The sequence below is a fragment of the Pinus tabuliformis genome, chromosome 2_1 (genome assembly GCF_031772625.1).
Source record: "Pinus tabuliformis cultivar Carrire ecotype Pingquan chromosome 2_1, CPIR1, whole genome shotgun sequence".
Classification (NCBI taxonomy): Eukaryota; Viridiplantae; Streptophyta; class Pinopsida; order Pinales; family Pinaceae; genus Pinus; species Pinus tabuliformis.
The window spans coordinates 980,508,875-980,533,385 of record NC_142299.1 but is presented as its reverse complement, the minus strand read 5'-3'; the positions used below and the strand labels follow the sequence as shown (position 1 = coordinate 980,533,385).

The 24,511-nt window shown below is 37.8% G+C and overlaps 1 protein-coding gene across 2 annotated transcripts in view; it reads left to right on the top strand.

The window, feature by feature from the left end:
• Window positions 1-24,511, top strand: part of LOC149203914 (riboflavin biosynthesis protein PYRD, chloroplastic-like) — a 68,932-nt gene that overhangs the window by 6,968 nt on the left and 37,453 nt on the right. For both annotated transcript variants that reach the window (XR_016253985.1, XM_089403613.1), the window contains exon 2: window positions 22,546-22,844. Coding sequence is in view for 1 of the 2 variants with exons in the window: in XM_089403613.1 (XP_089259739.1) it covers window positions 22,546-22,844 (299 nt within the window). In the remaining variant the exon portion in view is untranslated. The remainder of the gene's footprint in view (window positions 1-22,545; window positions 22,845-24,511) is intronic.

Sequence of the window (24,511 nt, the reverse complement as noted above, 5' to 3'; positions counted from 1 at the left end):
TGGGGGCACTGATGTTCTTGGTCAACTCCCGTCCTGACATATGCTTCGTTGTGAACACGTTGAGTCAATATATGGTCGAGCCTCATCACATTCATTGGATTGCTGCCAAGAATCTTTTGAGATATCTTCGGGGCACAATCCACTATGGACTGAGATACACTGTCGGGAATTTGAGGCTGCATGGATATACAGATGCTGACTAGGCTAGTAGTGTGGTGGATCGTAAGAGAATGTCTGGGTGCTGCTTCTCCTTGGGATCTGCCTCTATATCTTGGATGAGCAGGAAGCAAAAATTGGTTGCACTAAGCACCGCCGAGGCTGAATACATTGTTGCAAGTATGGCCTGTTGTGAAGTAGTTTGGTTGAGGAAGCTCTTCAGTGAGCTATCTGAGCACGTGCTAGATACCATCGTGATCTTCTGCGGCAACCAAAGTGGGATTCGTCTATCATAGAATCTCGTGTTCTACGACCGCTCCATGCACATTGATATCAGGTACCACTTTATCCCGGATATGGTACAATGGGGAGCAGTTAGGCTCCAACGCATCAGGACAGATGAGCAGGTTGCAAACATTCTCACGAAGCCTCCCGGGAAGGTCAAATTCTTAACGTTCTAAGAGAGACTTAGAGTCGTGGAACAACCCACTTATGAGGGTCCCGTATGACTTGGACACAGAGCTCTGGGAGCTCCTGGGGGCATGGGGTACTTCTTGGAGCTAGCTATGAGCGACCATAGGGTGAGTGGTTCACCTTCCCCTACCCGGACACATGCATGTAGGGTGAGTGGTTCACCTTCCCCTACGATTGACATATGCATAGGATGAGTGGTTCACCTTCTCCTATGGCATATGAGCAGGATGAGTGGTTCACCTTCTCCTGTTGATGCCCCAACACACATCCTACCCATAGAGTCCGGGACTCATGGGAAGTACCTCTCATCTGGCCAATGAGTTGGGAAAAGTTGGTTAGGGACCATAACACTATCGATGGACGCATTGTGTATTGTCGTACTCCCTATGACTAGGATGCATGGTGTTCAACAACTTGATCTGGGATCAAGGATTGACTTTAGTCAGTGGAGAGTGGTATGATACACTCTCGATCACTTCTTCATTATTACTTCATGGTTCAACAGAGCAGAGTAGTACAGGATAGTGATGGCATGATGGTTCAGGATGACAGGTTGGCATGATGATGGATTGACAGGTGGAATTCTCCCTAGTTGAGAGGGAGTGTTAAAATTGGAAACTAGGGCCAACTTCCACCTTAGGACAACTCATATGATGGAGATGATTATTGCATTGGATTCCTCTTTTGGAGAGGTACAATTTTGATATAAAGATCATCTCATTCTGACAAGCAGAAATGGAATTATGAATTTATTCTTCTTATGGACAAATTGTCAAGGTTGGCCTCAGTCAAATGTAGGCTCATGAAGCCCAATGGATGGGTCTCCTCACCCTCAATGAATTGTATAAATAAGAGTGACCCTTCTCTCATTTGGAAATCATCACACATCACATCATCTCTCTCTTCTCTTGTTTGGTTCGTACCACTTGGAAGCAAACCAAAGCTTTTAAGGTTCGGGATTTTAGACTTTATCATTCAACCCTAAGATAGGTTTTCCTAATCCTACCAAAATTCCAAGCATGACATCATCAATAAAACTTGAAATAGTATTTCACAATATCCCTAAGCAATTTTAGCGTTTCAGACATTCACATTAGCATACCCTTAGGTTAGGGTTTTCCAGAACTTGTCTAATGTTCTACACAATCAGTTAAGAATATGAGTGGGGTGGGTAGATTTATCAAGTTATGAATCACCCAAAACAAGAATCACTATGATTCAATATAGCTAGACATAACAATGTTAGTAATAGATTGTCAAATGAATAATCCTTTCAATATAAAGAAATATTTGTATTTAAAGCATACCTCTGTTCCTTGACAAACCTTGTCTTGAGAGGTCCTCCTTCATATTTCTTGCAGATGTTTTCCTAATCAAGACAATAGAGGGAGAATGGTGATTAGTATTTAATATAATCAAAACAAGATGAGTACATGAAACCAAAAACTGAAAGGAAATGAGATACTTATCTTTGGGAGTTGTTGGGGGATCCCTCCAAAGCTTGAGGGATACCTACAAACTTATAAAAGCAATAAAAATGTCTTTTCCAAAATATGTTAAATACCTATAAATTCTAAAACATATAAAACTAGATATCTAAAGCTATAAGCAAAGGACTTAGTAGTGTAAGTCCCTAATGTCAGATTCTTCGGGCTTGACTTTCTTTGGGTCTCCTTCTTCAACAAAGTTGGCTTGATCTCTTTCTCTCTTCTTGTTTCTTGGATTTTCGGGACAATCACTCCTATAGTGACCTTTCTTATGACATTGATAGCATTTGACCTTAGACATGTCAACTTTCTTCCTTGGTCCTTTCGATTTCTTTCCTTTATGTTGAGCAATGTAGGCATTTGATACTCCTTCAGGATTGGCAACTAATGAGATCCTTAATTCTTCCTGATTGCAGGCAGTCCATAGTTCTTCAAAGGTGGGAGCTACCTTCCAACTGTTAAGTCCTGCAGCAAATGCACCCCAAGTAGGTGGCAATCCTAATAGGGTAGTGATCATGAGTTCTTTGTCTGGAACAATTTCATCAATGGCCAAAAGATCATCCCTGATTCTTGCTATCTTCACAAAGAAGGATGCCACTGTGTCTTCTTGAGTCATCTTTGTGGTCCTTAGCTCATTCTTCAAACTTGCTACTTGACCAATGTTCTTAATAGTAAATAACTTTGACAAGGCTTCATACATTTCCTGAGCATGATCGATGTTAGCTATGAATGGGACAAGGTTGTCCTTTATTCCTTCTACCATCAGAGTCATGGCCACCAATTCTAGTTCCTTGAATTTCACTTTGTCAGCATCACTGGAATCCTCTGTAGGCTTCTTTACTTTTCCTTTGACCAAGTCTAGTACCTTGTTCTTTTCAAGGATGAGGTCAATCCTCTTCTTCCAGGACCTGTAGTTTGAGGCTCCTTCAAGTTTATTCTCTCCCTTGATTGTGTTAGACATCTTCCTTGAATATAGTAGATTCCTTCCTTGAGATAATCCTTTTGAATGGTTCCTTGATCAAGTGCTTGAGACTGCCTTTTTCTTCCTTCTTCACCAAAGCTCTGATACCATGTTAGAAAATCAGAAAGGTAGAAAGATTTTCTTATTCTTGATAATTACTTGTGATGTTTCTTGTTATTACGATTCTTTATATCTTCTTTCTTTTAGTTCATCAAGAAATTACCAAAGCAGTAGCACATAAAACAATAGACACCAGATGTAGGCACATGCTAGGGTAAAACCCCCTTCGAGGGGAAAACCCAGTCAAGATAATTTTTCCTTTTAATAGTATTCTTTGAGACTCTTCACCCTAGACAAAGACCAGACCTTCCCTCCACACCAAGTCAACCTGCCAGATCTTCGACCCCTTTTAGCAACTTCTACTAGGCAGCAGCTTCAGGCAACAAGTAGCTTTCGACAACAGTGAAACTTGGAAGACTTCAATTTCTCAATCTAGGGCACGAAACAGAGAGAGAGAGGCACCAAAACTTTGATTTTATTCTTCTCCTTAGACTTCCCCAAACTAGCACTTCCTTCGGCTTCCCGACAACAGACTTCGCACTTCTCCAGCTACTCTTAAGATATCGAACTAGCTTGAGATGTGATGATCCAAATGACTTCGACTAGCTTGTATTTATAGGCTTCTTGTGGGTCGAAGTAGGGTCCTTAGGCCGACATGGTCTGGATGATACATAAATCATATTTGACTCAATACTTAACCTTTTTACATGATTCAAAAGCCCAAGAAGGGTCTCTTTAAAAGTACAATGACTCTATTGACTTAGAATAATAAATCCTAGAAGTCCTTAATGGGGACTTTGACCTAAAACAAGGTGACCCAAGCATGAAACCCATGCTTTAATAAGTCACAATAATAATAATAATAATAATAATTCTTTCCTTTATTCTGACAAGTACATTACAACTTACAAGATGACTCAAATACATTAAATGAAGACCGAACCTAGTTACATTTTCCAACAATTCGATCCTCAAGAAAGGCTATAAATACAGGGAGCGTGACCTCATTTGGCACACTCATCCAACACAAGTTTGATCTACATTAGGGAAGGAGAAAAAGAGCTAGAAAGGACGAAGAAAAGAAGTCAAAGTGTCTTGGGATCATCTCTCTCTATCCACACGTGCGAAGTTAGGCTTTGTCACTGCCAGTTGTAAGAGGCCGAAATTCTAAGGTGCAGTTGTAGGGCCGAAAATCTGCGACGAAGTTGCAGTAGGTTGAAGTTTGGAAGCTGCCTTGAAGAAGACTTTGCTGGGGGGCGGACTTGGTGCTTGGGAGGATGTTGGGGTTTGGTGTTTGGGTCTTGGAAGTCTCACTGTAAGAAGATTCTATAAGAAGAGAAGCATTCTTTCTGGGCTTTCCCCTTGGAGGGGTTTCGCCTTGGCTTGGAGCCTATATCTTGTGTACTTTGTCTTTTTGCGATCTTCATTTTTTTTAGTAATTGTTTGATGAACAAGAACAATAAAGTAATAAACAACTAACATATATCACAAGTAATTATCAAGTTAAGGAAAATCAATATAATCTCTAAGTATCCTAATTTTCCAACATGGTATCAAAGCTTAGGTGCAAGAAGGAGACTGAAGATCACATCCTAGTTGGCACTATGACAAGGGTTTTGAAGAAGGGTTTCAAGGTTCTTGGGAATCTCGCTACATCCATCAAGGGTTACATATTGAAGATCATCTCCAAGCTAGCAAAGAAAGTAATAGATGAAAGTTTGTTCTTCGCTTTATTCGACACTTTCAAGAACGAGAATGTATGGGTTATTGATAGTGGTGCCTCCAAATATATGACGGGAGAATGCAGTCAACTTCAGACTTTGTCAAAAGGAAACTCCTCTCACTCAATCGAACTTGGAGACAAGAAGAGCTATCCAATGAAAGGAATTGGATCTACTTCGTTGGAGCTCGAGTCTGGTGGAAGTATTCAACTCAACAACATTCTATATGTTCCAGGTTTGAAGAAAAGTTTACTTTCTATTTCTTGTCTAGAGGATAAGGTTGATAGAATTGCTTTTGTTGATGGCAAGGTTTTGGTTTGGGGTAAGGGCTCTAGTATTGACAATGCTAGGGTGATTGGGATTCGTGAGGGACATTATATAAACGTTTTGCACCTCTATCTCAAGTACTAGTCCACTTGGATGTGTCCTTCTGAACGATGGCATAGAAGGTACAAACACCTTCATTATAAGATTTTTCCATCTCTAAGTCAAATGGTCAATGGCATCCCCAAATTGAAGGAAGAACATGAAGGGACCTGTAAGGGGTGTGCTCTAGGCAAAAATGTAAAGAAACCATTTGCAAGAAGTGATACCAGATCTAAGGAAGTTTTAGGTCTCATACATTTAGATGTATGTAGACCTATGGCCATAAAATCTCTTGGTGGGCATCAATATTACGTAACCTTATTGATAATTTCTCAAGGAAAAATTGGTTATATCTCCTCAAGAACAAAGATGAGGTATTCGAGAAGTTTCAAGAATTCAAGAATGAAGTAAAGAATTTGACTGAGAGAAAGATCAAGACTGTAAGGTCCGACAATGGTGGAGAATACACCTCCAAAGAATTGATAGCATTTTGCAAGGAAGCGGGGATTAAGGGGGAGCTTATTGTTTCTTATAATCCAAAACATAATGGCGTGGTTAAAAGGAAGGACAAAACTATTGAAGAATGTGTCAGGGCCATGCTACATGATCAAGATTTGCCTCAATTCCTATGGGGAGAGACGTGTGCGACAACTGTTTACTTGCAGAACCGAAAGTCCTCAGAAGATTCTCAACAACATGACTCCAAAAGAAGCATTTATAGGGAAGAAGCCAAGTGTGGATCGTCTTCGTATATTTAGGTGTCCTGCGTATATACATATACACAAGGACAAAAGAAAAAAGCTGGATCCTACCAGTCTAAAGGGCATCTTTGTTGGGTATAGTGCTTCATCTAAGGTGTACAAAATCTATGTTAAGGAGGATCATCAATTTGAAGTAAGCAGGGATGTCATCTTCGGTGAAAGTATAACTTACAAGAAATCAAAGGATGTTCCAGTTGAATGATGAAGAAGAGATACCTATCTTTGAGGATATCTCAAGGGACAATGATGGTCAAGATTGGACATCTACTCAGGAAGATGTTGAAGGTCCTACTGAGCCTGTGCAACAAGTCAATAAATTGAAAGAGGCCTGCTTGGTTGAGAGCTACATTACAAGAAGCAAGACACACAACAAAGGGGACCTTCAGAGAAAGTAAACACCCAAAAAGGTATTATGGTTATGTTGCATATATGACAAAGCTCATTGAAGCAGAACCTTCCTCCTATGAAGATGCAACTTAATATTAAGAATGGAGGAATGCAATGCAGGAAGAATACTGGTCTATCATGAAGACCGATGTTTGGGAAATTGTCCTTAGGCCAAGTGACAAATCTATAGTCACATTAAAATGGATTTACAAGAAAAAGCATGCTGCAGATGGGAGCATTGATAAATACAAAGCAAGGTTTGTAGCAAGAGGCTTCACACAGAAAGAAGGGATTGATTACGAGGAAACCTTTGCTCCCACAGCTAGCTATACAACAATAAGATCGCTTGTTTCGTTGGCTGCTACTATGGGATGTGTTGTCGCACAGAATGTCTAGGCACCGCGACAACAACTCAGATTGAGGGTTGTCACTCTGATCCCCAATCTCTTCGTTTAAGTTGTCTCCCAACAACAAGCTAAGGGGGGTAGACCCTACAGAAATGGAATGAAGGAGAACTAGTTGGGAACCAACCAATTCGGGAGACACAGTCAAGTGACCAAGTACTTTTTTTAGATTTAGCAAGACTTATAAGATTCAATTAGATTTAGATGATTGACACCAGTGCCTTATGGAGTTAACTATCTTGCTAAGAAATTTAGGACCAAATAATTGATGAGTAACTGCTGCTTGGATGAATGCTATCTTATATGAAATGCAAATCCTAAAACTAATGTGAGATGCAGGAATCTTGGTTAATTTTAGTTAAATTCCTATCTAAGTTTTAACCCTTCGATCCTTTCTATATTGAGCTTGATTCCGTAATAAGTGGCAAAGAGAGGATAAGGTGAAGCACACTAAGGTGTGATTAACGATATCTCTCCTGAAAATCTAACATACCCGGTGCCTCCGGCGCTGTAGAGAGCTGTGGCTCTGATGACTGCAAGGTCACTGTTTTAAGTACTATTAAAACCAGGCTTCTCAAGCAAAGATGGATGGGTACCTATCTTTCTATCGACCAAGCTTATGCTTGGAAGTAAATTTTAATTATGCAAGGCTAACCTAATATGCAAATGCACGAGACGATTAGAAGATGGAAAGAGATGAAGCTAGATCAAGGATTGAAAGCGCTTATGTCACGATTTATTTCTGAGTTATATATCAAAGCCCTTAATCGCCCAAATAAATATTCACTTCACTAGACAAAGACTAAGAGATAAACTTTTCAGCAATGATATCACAGTGTAATGCCCAATTAAATCACAAGCTTAAATTCTTTCCAATGCAATTATAGCTCAAAGAGAACAATTGTTTTTTCACAATTCTTCAATATCATCATCAAGATAAATGCCAATTATATAGATGCTCAAAAAATACTTAGCTTAGGAAACAAAAGACATGTAATTTACTACAATTCCATGAAAGAGTACTTAATCATTACTTGAAAAATCATCAAAATTTTAATATGCAATAAATATCCAATAATTCAAGTAATTAAAACCACACTTAGAGTTAATTAAATGACGAGCAATCTCAATAGATGTCAAGCACAAAAATATTCAAAACCCAATGTCAATGATTATAAAACTTAGCATGCAAAAGACTTAAGCACTTAAATTTTGAAAATTAATTACCATGAAGAACCATGAAATTCAAATGCTAAACACTTCAAACAATTCCGAATTTAAAATAATTTTTTGAAGTGCTCCAATCCAGAAAAAATTATTGTTTTCCTATAGTCAAACTTTAGAGATAATTTAAAAAATTTAAATGTACCTTGACTATAGAAAAAATTTCTTAACCCCACAAAAAATTTCCCCTTTAAAAAATTCAAGTCCCAAACCCTTAACACAAAAAACCCCAAAAAGGAACTTTAGATAAAAAAATAAATTATATTATTCCTTTGGCAAGTTCAATTAAAATTTTAATGTGGCAAATATGAGAATTAAAAAGCTTAGTTAATTAAATTTTTAATGGGCCAAAGGCCACATAAAAAATTTAATTCGAAATGTTAGAGCCTTGAAAATTTTATTTGGATTTAATTCCTTTTATAAATCAAAGCCACACCTAAAAAAATAAGAATGAAAATCGAAATCATAAAAGTTTGATTAAGGCAAAGTCGAGAGATGGAAACCTAAAGGAAAAGGTGCTAGGATTAGGAATACATGTTGAGGAAGCAACGGAAGGAGGTCGAAGGTTTGCAGGCAGCAGAAAGGAAAGAGACGTAACGAACGAGGGAGGAGCTAGGATGCGGAAGAGAGAGCAGCGATGGGTAAGGAGGAGGATTGAGCTAGGGCTGTAGAAGGGAGAAGATGCAGACAACAAGGAAATGAAGAAACAAGAGAAGGGAAGGGAAGGGGTTGCGGAAAAGAAAAGGAGACGTAGGTAGAGAAGGAACCGAAGAGAGATGAGGGAAGGAAACGCGGAGAGCAGAAGGATTAGGTTGAAGAAGATGAGGAAGAAAGGGACGAAATGCTGCGGATAAGAAATGAAGACGCATAGAGGAGCTAAGTAGGAGCAACGAGGATGAGGGAGCTTGGGCAATTGGCAGGGATGCGAACAAGAGGGGAAATGCAGAGAAAATAAGCAGAAAAATGAGGGCAGAAGGAAAAAGAACTGTGATTTGAGGGAGCAGAGAAGGAAAGTGGAATTTTTGCAAAGAGAGAAGAAAAAACACAATAGAAAAGAGGAGCGATTTTTGAAGGGCTTAAAGGCAACAAATGGTAGCCCAAGAGCCTCAAAATAAATCCTAGAAATTTATATATTAAACCGATATATTCCTGCTTCAAATTTCCTCTCAGGAAAACTTATGAAATTCTCATATCTAAATTTGACACCCTTTAAATATCTTTTATTATTAATTTTTTGAATAATATTCCCTGCTAATTTTTTGCTGAGGCCAGATCTTTCCCTCTAGGGTCTAGATTGGCTCTAAATTTGATTTTTCCTTTATATCCACACCTGCAAAAAAAAAATACCAAGGTCCCTATATATACAAAAATAAACAAAACCCCAGAAACCCAAGTTAGAAAAACTTAAAATCTATACAAAACATTTACAAATCTATGCATAAGAGTTATAGATTTTTCATATCTGAGGAGTACGGATCCAACTCTGCTTCCAGATCTGAAGATCTCAGGCTTTTACTAGCCAGATCTATCAATTTTTCCACATTTTTTTTTGGTTTTTTAGAGAGGTACTAGCCCAAAAACACCCTGCAGGAAAAAATTAATCGTTAGATAAATCGTGAAGCTTATATGAGGTAGGCTCTTAAAAAAATATGTGTTGAGAGGTCGCAAGTCCAATCGAGGACTATCTCCAAACGCTCAATGAAAACCTGAGAGATTTTCTGCAAACACTAGATCAACCATCAAACCAAGTAAATAAATAGAATAACAATAAAATTATGAAGAAATAGAGATACGTGCTAATTCAATCAAAATTAAAAACGTTACCCTAGATCCAACAAATTGAATAAGATACCTGTATTTAGAATGTTCTGAGAGAGCTATTGATTGATAGTTTTCACATAATATTAAGCAGAAATTAAAACAATGTTACCATGGATTCATGAAGAGGAACACCACCGCAAGTTGAAACCCCGAAGACTTTTGCATTTATTCCCGAAAATATGCAAGAGAGCTTAAGAGCTTAGTACACGATTCAAAGATCGGATGAAAAAAATAGATTGACACTGACCTCTAATTTATAGATAAAATATCCAACGGCTAGTTGGCTTGATACTTGTCAAATTAATCTCGATCGTTCATAAAGGTTTAATTAATCTTTAATCATTATTGTTGAAATTATTTATTTTTTGAGGAAAAATCGAATTTTTCATTTAATTGATTTTTAATTAACTCAAAGTTAATTATTTTGAGTTAATTTCCTCAAAAATTTAACTTTGACTTAACCACCAAGGTCCAAGAGTCCAAAATTTCTTGATTTCTTCAATATTCCCTTGGCCTGGGACCTCCAAAAATTAACTTCTTTAAAACCCACAAATTTCACCATTGGAGAATTTAATTTTACCTAGACACAAAATTAATTAAATTTCTGGCTTAGGATTTTAATTTAATTTTGCTAGAAAATTTAATTAATCGACTGATGAGGGGATTAATAATCTTTCCAACCCTCTAATACTTAGCCATGGTGTCTAATTATGAGGAACCATGCACTACATATTTTTTACATCAAGATATTACAATTTAATACATGAAGGGGGAACACCCGTTCTTTATAGATCCTCAACATTTACCCATTTCCGCGACACAAAAAATATAATCTAGTAGACCAAGTGACTTGTAATAAAATAATTTAGCCAATTAGCTAAAATGATTCCCAAGTCACTTTTACAAAGACTCGATCTAAAACAATAGGACTTGTCTAAGATCTTGACGACATAAATCCACCTTAGCTTTGAGGTGAGGATGGAGGGAAAAACACTGCCGATCATTTGTGTCTAGAGACACAGATGAATCCGTGAGAGAAAAAAGCTCATAGAATGGAGATCGTCACCAAAACCATAGGTTTACCTAGGCCGTTACATATAGATGCGGTCATATTGAGATTATTTACATTTTACATACGCAGAATGGGCTGACATATTCAAAAATTGCTGGCTGATGATGAAGTTTGAATGGCACAGACACTCGAACATGATGGATTCCTTTTGCAAAAAAAAAAGGTGTACTGCTATGGGGTCGTTGACACAAAGTGGTCAATAGGATGGAACATCCATTAAATGGATGTTAAGACAACTTTTGTGAATGGGACTATTGATAGAGAGGTCTACATTGAAAAACTTAAAGGATTTGAAATAAATTAGAGGGAGTCTCATGTCTGCAGGTTGAAGAAGGCTCTATATGGCTTAAAGCAATTACTTAGAGCTTGGTATGCAAGAATGGATGCATACCTATTGAGACTTGGTTATACCAACAGTACTACATAACCTAATCTATACATTAGGGCAGTCTAGGGTGAACCAATCATCATACTCTTGTATGTGGATGATCTACTCATTACTGGTGTAGAGCATCGAATTCAGGAATGCAAGAAGCAGTTAACAACCAAGTTTGATATGAAGAATCTGTTGGAAAATGTAACTAGGTTAGGTCTTCATTAAGTGTATTTGAGTCATCTTGTAATGTACTTGTCAAAAGAATAAAGAAAAGAATTATTATTATGACTTATTAAAGCATGGGTTTCCTGCTTGGGTCATCATGTTTTAGGTCAAAGTCCCCATTGAGGTCTTCTAGGATTTATTATTTTGAGTAAATAGAGTCATTGTGCTTCCAAAGAGACTCTTCTTGGGCTTTTGAATCATGTAAAAAGGTTAAGTATTGAGTCAAATATGAATTTTGTTGTCTCCACACCAAGTTGGCCTTGAGATGATGAAGTCGGGCTCAAAGGAAGCTTTTCAACCTCACCAAAGGGCTATAAATGAAGCTATTCGAATTCCATTTGAAGCACTCTCACTCACAAGCAAGTTTGACATCTCTTGGAGCCGGAAGAAGTGTGAAGTAGAAGGAGGAGGAGAAGGAAGTGCGAGTTTGGTCTAGGAGAAGGAAAAAGGGAAAATCGAACCTTTGGTGCAACTATCTCTCTCTCTCGTGCCCTAGTTTGGAAGATTGAAGTTCTCTTGTTGATGCTGTAGCCAGTTGCTGTCTGATGTTGCTACTAGTATAGGTCGAAGTTGCTGGTGTTGGAAGCTGCCACCTTAAGAAACTGTATTGGGCCAAGATCGAAGGTTCTAAGTGAAGATCGAATTCTCTAAGGCAAGGTCGAAGTTGTTGGGTCGAAGAAAGTGCTGCCACTGCTGCTAGGGTAAGAAGGATCATATGCAAGTAAGGTAGAAGGCTGACTTGGTGTGGATGATAATTTGTGTCAAGGTCAAGAGTCTTGGAATATCTCTGGAAAACTATTGAAGGAAGAATTACTGACTGGGTTTTCCCTTGACTGTGAGGCTACATTTGGTGTCCATTGTTTATGTGCTATTGCTTTGGTAATTGCTTTATGAACTAAAAGAAAGAAGATATAAAAGAAACCTAATAAGAAGTCAAGAACATCACAAGTAATTATCAAGTATAAGAAAATCTTTCTGCCTTTCTAATTTTCTAACATGGTATCAGAGCTTTGGTGAAGAAAGAAGAAAAAGAAAGTCTCAAGCACTTGATCAAGGAACCATTCAAAAGGGTTATTTTAGGGAAGAAGTCCACTATATTCAAGGAAGATGTCTAACACAATCAAGGGAGAGAACAAACTTGAAGGAGCCTCAAACTACAGGTCTTGGAAGAAGAGGATTGATCTCATCCTTGAAAAGAACAAGGTACTAGACTTGGTCAAAGAAAAAGGAAAGAAGCCTATAGATGATTCCAGTAATGTTGACAAAGTAAAATTGATAGGATTAGAATTGGTGGCCATGACTCTAATGGTAGAAGGAATAAAGGACAATCTTGTCCCATTTATAGCCAACATCAATCATACTTAGGAAATGTATGAAGCCTTGTCAAAGTTTCTCACTATTAAGAATATTAGTGACAAGCTTGAAGAATGAACTAGGGACCGCAAAGATGACTAAAGAATATACAGTAGCCTTCTTCTTTGTGAAGATAGCAAGAATTAGAGATGATCTATTGGCCATTGATGAAATTGTTCCAGACAAAGAACTCGTGATCACTGCTCTATTAGGATTGCCACCTCCTTGGGGTGCATTTGTTGCAGGACTTAACAATTGGAAGGAAGCTCCCACTTTTGAAGAACTATGGACTGCTTGCAGTCAAGAAGAATTGAGGATCTCTCTAGTTGCCAATCTTGAAGGAGTATCAAATGCCTACACTAAACACAAAGGAAAAAAATCGAAAGGGCCAAAGAAGAAAGTAGACATGTCCAAGGTAGAATGCTATCAATGTCATAAGAAGGGTCACTACAGGAGTGATTGTCCCGACAATCCAAAGAATAAGAAGAGAGATAGAGATCATGCTAACATTGCTGAAGAAGGAGACCCAAAGAAAGTCAAACCCAAAGAATCTGATATAAGGGATTTACACTATTAAGTCCTTTGCTTTTAGTCTTAGATATTCTATTTTGTATTTTTGATGTTTAGAATTTATAGGTTTTAACATGTTTTTGGAAAAGACTTTTTCTTTTGTTTTATAAGTTTATAGGTATCCCTCAAGCTTTGGAGGGAGCCCCCAACAACTCCCAAAGATAAGTATCTCATTTCCTTTCAGTTTTTGGTTTCATGTACTCATTTAGTTTTGATTATATTAAATACTAATCACCATTCTCCCTCTATTGTCTTGATTATAAAAACATTTGCTATATTCTCAAGAAGTATGAAAGAGGACCTCCCAAGACTAGGTTTGTCAAGGAACAAAGGTATGCTTTAAAACACTGGTTTCTTTATAATAAATGTTTATTCATTTGACAATCTATTACTAACATTGTTGTGACTAGCCATATTGAATCATATTAATTCTTATTTTGGGACATTCTTCACTTGATAAATCTACCCAACTCCTATTCTTAACTAATTTTATAGAACCCTAGACAGGTTCTCTAGAAAACCCTAACCTAAGGGTATGCTAATGTGAATGTCTGAAACCCTAAACTACTTAGGGATATTGAGAAATGCTATTTGAAGTTTTATTGATGATGTCATGTTTAGGATTTTGGTATGATCAGGAAAACCTAACTTGTTAGGGTTGAATGATAAAGTCTAAAATCCCAAACCTTTGGAATATTGGTAATCTTGGGTTTTCTATGTTCCTATATTGAAACCCTAACTCATTAGGGTTTGGTGGAATGTGTAAGCAAGACCCTTATAATGTCTTAGAATTGATTTCCTTAGTATGTGTGTGTTTGTCTGATCAAACCCTAGTCTAATCAAATTTGTTATATGTCTAACTTTTATTGATATTTGTGAAGTTGGGTTTGACTAACACATGATATGAAACGCTTATGCATGATGATGAAGTCCTATATGTACGAGTTGACCTGTTTGTCGGTGGTCATGAATCCGAGGGTTTGGAACTAAACCCTAGTCAAAGTTTGTCTTTCTAGAATGATAGTGAAATTCTAGGGTTTTGAAGTTAAACCTTAGTAGAAATGAAAATCTTTGATATATGTTAACAATGTGATAATTTGAGATTTGTATAAGATTGTTAATATCCGAGTTTTAGTTGTGATTGATGTTTGATTGGAAAATATAGGGTTTGCAACTAACCCTAGGGGAAGCTGGTCATGTTAATGACTACGCTGTGATTGGTTTTGATTGATTTAATTCTCTTCTATGAAATCTAGGATTCGTATGAAACCCTAGTGGAAAGTCTAACATATGAATTCTGAAAGTTGTTAGATGCCTTGCAGACCTATATTTGTTTGAATTGTTTCTAGGGTTTGCTATATGTTGTAATAAGGTATGTCATAGCTTTGAAAGAAACATTGAAACCCTAGATGTGATGAAAGTTGTTATGAAGTAGTCTAGGGTTTATGACAAAGTCCCTAGCAAGATTTTGAAGAGTATGTGTCTCCTTTTTATAATTAAGTTTGGGTATATGATATATATAAAGTTGAAATGCTTCTGTAATTTTGATATGGCTAACTTCATGCTTCTATAGATTTGGTTGTGCTTGCTATCTAAGTTGTGCAAGTACACTATCTTCAATATGGTGAAGATGTTCGTTGATGTGATAAGCATGATGTGAATGATGATTAACTCTGATGAAATGATTGGAAGCCACAAAAGATTATCCGATGTCGAGGAAAAGAAGTTGATCTCCCTGAGATTAAGAGGGAGTTTGGATAAAAAGATGCTCCCTAGTTGAGTGGGAGGGCATAGCATAGTTTTGATTGGAGAATGAATTTTGAAGCATATTTGCTGCATGAGAAGTAGGAAAGGAAAATGTGTAATTGAGGAATCTTCTGTCAAATATTTGGTTGATAGTCCTACTATGAAAGTTGAGAAGCAACATCAAGTTGTTTGGAAGACCCCAAAGGTTTGTATTTGATTATGTACATGTGAAAGTATATTATTGGTTGGGGTTGTGTTTGTACAGGTGAATCTCTCAAAGGTTTTGATCGCATGCTGGTTACCAATCAGTTTGATTGGGAGAGATTGGTTATCCTTGATCAAGGAGTGTTGAGGCTTTGTGAGTGAAGCATTGCCTGGGAGGACATCTGGCCGACACTTTGTGTTGATGTCTAGGTCCCAAAGTAGGGAGGGTGGTGTGGGTCATAGAGCTCTAACCATGGATATGCACCTAGGTCCCTGGGTTGATGGTTAGCAAGTAAGCCTGATGGTACCTAGAGAGGCTGAAAACTTGAGTCGATCTTAGTCCCACCCGGATAGATTGCCCTGGTCAGGAATCTAGTCCGTGGCATTGCGGTGCCTAAATTGAGAGACCAATGGATAGATTGTCCTGATCAGGAATCTAGTCCATGTCATTGCGATGCCTAAAGTTCTTCATGGTTCATATAGTTGAGATCTTCCTTGTACTTGTATATGATGAATACCTCCCTAGTTAAGAGGGAGTGTTGGAAAATGTAACTAGGTTCGGTCTTCATTAAATGTATTTGAGTCATCTTGTAATGTACTTGTCAAAAGAATAAAGAAAATACTTATTATTATTATTATGACTTATTAAAGCATGGGTTTCATGCTTGGGTCATCATGTTTTAGGTCAAAGTCCCCATTGAGGACTTCTAGGATTTATTCTGAGTCAATAGAGTCATTGTACTTTTAAAGAGACCCTTCTTGGGCTTTTGAATCATGTAAAAAGGTTAAGTATTGAGTTAAATATGAATTTTGTTGTCTCCACACCAACTCGGCCTCAAAGGAAGCTATTCAACCTCACCAAAGGGCTATAAATGAAGCTATTCGAATTCCATTTGAAGCACTGTCACTGACAAGCAAGTTCGATATCTCTTGAAGTCGGAAGAAGTGCAAAGTAGGAGGAGTAGGAGAAGGAAGTGCGAGTTTGGTCTAGGAGAAGGAAAAAGGGAAAATCGAACCTTTGGTGCAACTATCTCTCTCTCTTGCGCCCTAGTTTGGAAAATCGAAGTTCTCTTGTTGATGCTATAGCCAATTGCTGTGTGATGCTGCTACTAGTATAGGTCGTAGTTGCTGGTGTTGGAAGTTACCACCTTAAGAAGCTATATTGGGCCAAGATCAAAGGTTCTAAGTGAAGATCGAAATCTTTCAGTGAAGATCGAAGTCTCTAAGGCAAGGTCGAAGTTGCTGGGTCGAAGAAAGCGTTGCCATTGTTGCTAGGTCAAGAAGGATTATATGCAAGTAAGGAAGAAGGCTGACTTGGTGTCCAAGATAATTTGTGTCAAGGTAAAGAATCTTGGAATATCTCCGGAAAATTATTGAAGGAAGAACTACTGACTGGGTTTTCCCCTAGAGAGGGGTTTTGTCCTGGCTGTGAGCCTACATCCGGTGTCCATTGTTTATGTGCTATTGCTTTGGTAATTGCTTAATGAACTAAAAGAAAGAAGATATAAAGAAACCTAATAAGAAGTCAAGAACATCACTAGTAATTATCAAGTATAAGAATTTTTTCTGCCTTTCTGATTTTCTAACAGGATCTTGGGATTATGCATTATTACTTGGGACTAGAAGTTTGGCAGAAGCCATGTGAGATAGATCTTGGTCAAGGTAAATATGTGATCACGATTCGTCAGAAGTTTGGCATGATGGATAGCAAGCCTATGATGACTCCTATGATTACCAATTTAAAGAAGTTAAGGAGTTTAGAGTCTAGTCCGGTGGATCCTACTTGCTACAAACAATTGATTGGGTCCTTGATGTATTTGGTAAATACAAGACCAGACATTTGTTTTGCAGTAAATGTTCTCAATTAGTTTCAGATGGATCCAAAACATGATCATTGGATTGCAGCCAAGCATATCCTAAGATATTTGCATGGAACCATACATCACTGCCTTTGGTATACTGGTAATGAAATCCAACTCATGTGATATATAGATTTAGATTGGGGTGGTAGTGAGACAAATGGAAGAAGCACAACAGGTGGATGCTTCAGCCTAGGATCTTCCATGGTCTCATGGATGAGCAGAAAGAAGGATACAACTGCTTTGAGTAGTGCTGAAGCTGAGTACGTTGCTGCTAGTGAAGTCTGTCGAGAAGTTGTTTGGATTAGGAAGTTATTCTCAGATTTGTTTAGGACGCTCAACCCTACACATACACATTGTGATTATGAAAGTTGTATTAGATTGACAAAAGACCCGGTGTTTCATGCTAGGATGAAGCATATAAATAATAAGTACCACTACATCAGAAGCCTGGTACAAGATGGGGTCGTGGAGCTGCACTATATACCTACTGATGGACAGGTAGTAGATATTCTGGCAAAAGCGTTACCAAACAAGAATCTTGAGTATTTGAAAGACAAGTTTGGTTTGGTGGACATCTCTTCCATAATTGAGAGGGAATGATGTTGGATAGTTCTTACCTTTATGGGTCAGGCACTAGGCTAGGACTAACAACTGTAAGTCTTAGTGAAGGCCATAAAGAAAGAATGAAGTCCGAAGGATTGGATAAGCATCTTAGATTGGAACTTCTTATGGATTGTAGAATCTAGTAAAAAGAAGTTGTTGACCAATACTCTTTGAGGATGAGGTAGGGCATCCAAGATAAGAGTAGTTGAAGAGGACCAATATTCTTTGAGGATTCAGGATTGGAAATCCAAGATAAGAATAGTCCTAAAAGGACATACCCGATGAACATCTGGATGGGGTATGTGCCTTAGAGGTAGTGTGGTAGCTCACGCAAAAGCCTCCCAACATAATGCTCTCAAATAAGGATGAGCTTGTCTAGTTAAGGCCTTCAAGGACAGTGTTGGTTATGATAAAGATGCTTGACAAAGATGGCTTATCAATTTGACTCTTCTTATGAGAATGCTTCAAGATTGAGATTCCTTGTACCATGTAATGGGATTATGAATACCTCCCTAGTTAAGAGGGAGTGTTGAAAATTGTAACTAGGTTTGGTCTTCATAATGACCTAATTGTAATCATGACATTGTATATTCTTTATAAAGAAAGAAAAAGAAAGAAAAAGAGTTTATATTTTATTTTGGGAGTATGGATTTCATACTAAAGTTTGAGTCAAAAGCATGTTCTTCATGCTTTAGGTTTTCTAGGTCTTTCTAGGATAAAGAATAATATTGGTCATGTGTCATAGTCCCATTTGGACTCATTTTAATAAAGAAAGATATTTATTTTATCAAGAAAAATCCATTTTGTATCCCAATACCAAGTCGGCCCAAAGGAGGGTAATTTGACCCTCAAGAAAGACTATAAATACAAGGAGCATGACCTCATTTGTCACACTCATCCAACACGAGTTCGTTTTGCAATAGCGAAGGAGAAAAAAAGCTAGAAAGGACGAAGAAAAGAAGTTGAAGTGTCTTGGGATCATCTATCTCTCTGCACATGTGCGAATTTAGGGTTTTGTTGCTGCCAGTTGCAGGAGGTTGAAATTGCAGGGCCGACTTTTTGAGGTGCAATTGTAGGGCCGCAAATCTTGGACGAAGTCGCAGTAGGTCAAAGTTTGGAAGTTGTCTTGAAGAAGACTTTGCTGGGGTCTGACTTGGTGCTTGGGAGGATCACGGACTTTGGTATTTAGGTCTTGGAAGTTTCATTGTAAGAAGATTCTATAAGAAGAGAAGCATTCTTTCTAGGTTTTCCCCTTGGAGGGGTTTTGCCCTGGCTTGGAGCCTATATCTTGTGTCCCTTGTCTTGTTGTGATCTTCATTTTTTTTGGTAATTTCTTGATGAACAAGAATTAATAACGTAATAAAAGGCCAACATATATCACAAGTAATTATCAAGTTAAGGAAAATCAATATAATATCTAAGTCTCTTGATTTTCCAACATGGTATCAGAGCTAAGGTGCAAGAAGGAGATTGGAGGCCACATCCTAGTTGCACTATGACAAAGGTTTTGAAGAAGGGTTTCAAGACTCTTGGGAATCTCGCTACATCCATCAAGGGTTACATATTAAAGATCATCTCCAAGTTAGCCAAGAAAGTAATAGATGAAAGCTTGTTCTCCTCTTTATCCGACACTTTCAAGGACGAGAATGTATGGGTTATTGATAGTGGTGCCTCCAGACATATGACGGGAGAATGTAGTCAACTTCAGACTTTGTCAAAAGGAAACTCCTCTCACTCAATCGAACTTGGAGACAAGAAGAGCTATCCAATGAAAGGAATTGGATGTACTTCGTTGGAGCTCAAGTCTAGTGGAAGTATTCACCTCAACAATATTCTATATGTTCTAGGTTTGAAGAACAATTTACTTTCTATTTCTTGTCTAGAGGATAAGGGTGATAGAATTGCTTTTGTTGATGGCAAGGTTTTGCTTTGGGGTAAGGGCTCTCGTATTGACAATGCTAGGGTGATTGGGATTCGTGAGGGGACATTATATAGACTTTTTACACCTCTATCTCAATCCCTAGTCCACTTGGATGTGAGTCCTTCCAAATAACGACGTGGAAGGTACATACTCCTTCATTATAAGCTTTTTCCATCTCTAAGTCAAATGGTCAATGACATCCCCGAATTGAAGGAAGAACATGAAAGGACCTGTAAGGGATATGCTCTAGGCAAGAATGTAAAGAAACCATTTTCAAGAAGTGATACCAGATCTAAGGAAGTATTAGATCTCATACATTCAGATGTTTGTGGACCTATGGCAGTAAAATCTCTTGGTGGACATAGTATTATGCAACCTTCGTTGATGATTTCTCAAGGAAAACTTGGTTATATCTCCTCAAGAAGAAAGATGAGGTATTCGAGAAGTTTCAGGAATTCAAGAATGAAGTGGAGAATTTGATCAAGAGAAAAATCAAGACTCTAAGGTCCAACAATGGTGGAGAATACACCTCCAAAGAACTGATAGCATTTTGCTAGGAAGCAGGGATTAAGAAGGATAAAGGACGAAGAATGTCAGCCTAGAAAGGACGAAGAAAATCTAGGCTGTGATGCCTTTCAAAAATTTTACCCAACATGCCCCCAAGCTGGCGTAGACACTGTGTCTCATGCTAGAAAGGATGAAGAAAAGCTAGGCTGAGATGCTTTTCAAAAAATTTAGCTTAGCTGAAACATGCTTTAGGCACATTTTGGGGGTTTCGTACCAAAACACCGCTGGTATGTGGGGGGGTTCCACGTTTCCTGCAACTTAGTCACTAGGGTTTGTAAGAAGAGACTCTTGTTCCTCATCCTCTTCATCAAGGCCATCTTCATAGAAACTGCCCTAAAAGACTCTGTTTCCCATTTAGATCAAGGTACTAGTCCAGTAGGTGTTGATCAACCTTTTCTCTATACTTATTTTCTATCTCTTCTGTAATTTATTGGTATCTAGGGTTAGGGTTTTTCTTGAAGTTGTGCTAAATAGTAATTTTGCTTGATATGTTATTTCCCTCTTAAAAGGGATTGCTTTTAATAATTTGAAAAAGGAAAAATCTAGGATTAATTGCATGGTAAAACTGTGTAAGTATGGCTGCCATCATCTATTTTATTGCTGTTTTATGCATGTTACAACCATAAAAGCTCACTTGCCTATGCCTAATTGATAGCCTTGTTCCTTTATTGATCTATCCTTGAAAGATTATTTCTTCTAGGTGTTATATGTCATTGTATGCAACATCATTGAATATCTTTCAAACCCTAACTTATCACAGATTGCTAATCTGTTTAAGAGGTCTAAGGAAAGAGTACTTGAACCTTATCTTGGCCTTCTAGGCTCCACTAGTACCTTATCCCAATCATTTGAACCTCACTTCAGCTTAAACCATTCTTGTTGAATATCCTTTAGGTGATCTATATAGGGAAGCCTCCCTTGTGGGATTTAATTCACCACTAAACAGTTGGAAAAGGCCGCCAAGGTGACAGTGGTGGCCAATCTCTTGTTGCCATAAGGTCTAGATTTGCCTAGTGGGGGGTTTGCACTAGGACTACTAGATTTTTGTAGTAACGGTGATTTCTACCTCTTCCCCTTGGAAGTGGAAGTGGTAGTTAGAGAGAGCATGCTTCAACATTTTGAAGATCATAACCTTACAAAATATGGGTAGGGCACCAATATGTCTCTGTAACCCATCAGGTGAGGAGGCCAAGAGAATCACATCATTAACAAAAAGAAGCAAGAAGATTAAAACGTGTTGTAGAAAGGAACTATCTCCATCCTATATATGCTTCCTAAGGAAGGACTAGAGCTCAATACGTTTGTCTCTAAGTTTTGTAACCAAGTCTTCTTGATATGATTTCATGGGAATGTAGTTTGTAGTTTTCCTGTTTTAATACGAAGGTTCATTTGCATAATTTTTGTGTACTTGGCTCCAGAGTGATTTCTGGACAGATAGATCCTTGCCTTTGTTGCCTTTGTGATGATATATATATATATTCAGTTGGCACATCTTTTCTTCTGCAATCTTTTTCTTCTTGTGCAGTGGAAGTTGTCATATTATTTCTGTCACTCTTTCTCGCACATGAAGAGCTCATGATTCATCCAATCAGGGAAAAGAACCACTCCTTTAAGCAGAGGAAAACCCTTAAGGTTTACCCTTCTTTGCCAACTTATTTTTGCACAACAGGAAGGAGTCGAAGTTCAAACATCAAAAAGTTGTGCAACGACTAACTGTTGCCAATAATTTAATGCATACCACCAATGGAAATCAAACTCCATAGATAAAGAGGAGTTGTAATAGTACTATGTTGAAGTTGCTCCGAGGCTTCCATTATTATTATTAAAGTCATAAGCAGCTTTGAAAGAGATTCTTGCCGAGAATCTGTGTAAGATAGAACCCCTGTGGATATCGAAAAGTTGATTTTGAAACCTTTAATTCCTCCCCAACTTATTTAAGATCCATTCTTTCCAAGCATACGTCTAGCTGCTTGTTAAATGTCTGAATAAGGTAGCACAAATGGGGTATGCTTCGTTTTCCAATCTCTGATGAAATTCTAGCCTTTTTTGTCCGTTTCTACCTAGATACTCTAAACTTCTCTTAAAGTTGAGAATCAAAGCCCTTCTAAAAGAATTGCAACGTGGTCAAACAGATTTTTTATTTAAATTTATGAAAGCCCTATTATTCATTTCTCTAGGAATCAGATGTAGTTTCTTGATTTGCTATGCTTTTGGGATGTCACAGGTCTTTGCACTACGGGAAGCAGGGGCAAAGGCTGAAGGAGCCACTGCTTATGTGAGCCTAGAGCCATGCAATCACTATGGAAGAACTCCTCCATGTACTCAAGCTCTCATTCAGGCAAGAGTAGAACGTGTGGTTGTGGGTATGGTTGATCCAAATCCAATTGTAGCAGGCAAAGGTGTGGCAATGCTGAGAAGTTCAGGGATTGAGGTAACAGTGGGTGTTGAAGAGCAATTATGCCAGAGCCTGAATGAGGCATATATTCATCGAATACTCACTAGAAAACCTTTCATCACATTGAGGTAAATTATATCAGTATGGTTTTTTTAGATTTGCTGCTGAAAATAAATCTTTCAGATTATATATCCATCTTCAGTCTGTGTGCTTATCATTGATCACATCATGCATGGTTTATTTTTGTTTAAATATGTTCTATTTATAGTGAATATAGAAGGTTGATGCTTTATTAGTTTGCCTCATTCTTTACCTAGATGTTCTTTATCTTCTGGTGGTATGGCAGTAAATTAGAGTGATGTCTTAAGATTCTAACCCAGGAGAAATTTCCAATTATGGTGAGCAGTCCATTTGTTGAGTTTTGAGGATTGCCAAAATATGGAGGCCCTTGCTTGCTGATATTAAAGAGTCACAAGAAAGTTTCTGGAAGTATACTTTGGCAACACATGGCCATTTTACGTGTGATGAAGCATTTGCACTGCTCTTCTTTTCCATATGCATTGCTTTGTTCCCATAAATTATATAGGATTTTATTTGTATTCTCCTCTTGAGAATCTATCCATCCATCCATCTATCTATCTATATATCTGTGTGTGTGTGTGTGTTTGTAAACTTTTAGTTAGTTTCACAACAATCTATGTAGATACTAGTAAGTTTTGGATTTAATGAGTTTTATAGGCATGTTTTCTCTATTTCTTTCAGTTGATCTTGGTTGGAGGAATCTACCTGCAAGGATTGCTTCCCACTGCATAGATGCTTTAAAGGCAGAAATAGCTGTGAACTCTTAGGATTTCTTTCTAATAGGCCTGGAATTAGTATGCTGTTACTGACCTACTTATCATTTTTCAGTGGCTAGACAGCTACTACTAATCCAGTTTGATTCACCTTTGCCACTTCCCTCAGTTTCAACTTTCCAACTCACTCATTAGCAATTGTGCTGACAAGCTATCACTGCTCATAAAGAAAATGATAAAAAACTAATTAAAAACACCTGGATTGCATTATATCTCCAGTTTGTGTCTCATAGCTTTTGCTTTTAGCTGTATAGCAAGTGGAGCATTTTAATCAATGATGTTTAATAGTTCAGATGCAAATAATTAGAGCCATGAATTATGTTTGGAATATTGATTGCCAAGTTAATGCGTATATCTAGTTTGATGGATATGTTGTTGACCTTCAGCCTTCATTTCATGTTTTATGGAATTTCGATAGTAACAGAAAAAATTTATGCTCTGATTGTTTGCTTTTTGTTTTCTGAAATCAATAAAATGTGTAACTTCCTTTGTCATTTGCACTAGGATAGGAGGTCTAGGTAGTGAGGATTCAATTGAATATTGAATTTTGGTTGTATTGCAAAGTTAGTTGATTGTATCATAGTATTGAGCCGACGATAAAAAAAAAGATGTTCCTGTTGTCCCAAAATCTCGCAGGCCTTGTGAGAGGCCTCACAAGGCAAAGGCTAGACCTTGTTGCAACAATGAGGGAGATTGCCATTGTCACCTCAACAATCTTCGTCCCGCGCTTTAGTGAAATTTCACAAGGGAGGCTTACTAGTGATCACCTAAAGGGTAATTTCAATTTGTGTTATATGGCTCAAGGTGATGTAAATATAGACTAGGTAAAGATACTCTTCAATGGACAAAGACACATTCTTTTTGTATAGGAGCAACGTATCATATACCAAGCCCTAAAAGAGGCACATGTGACCTAGGGTTTCAAGATATAGATCAATATA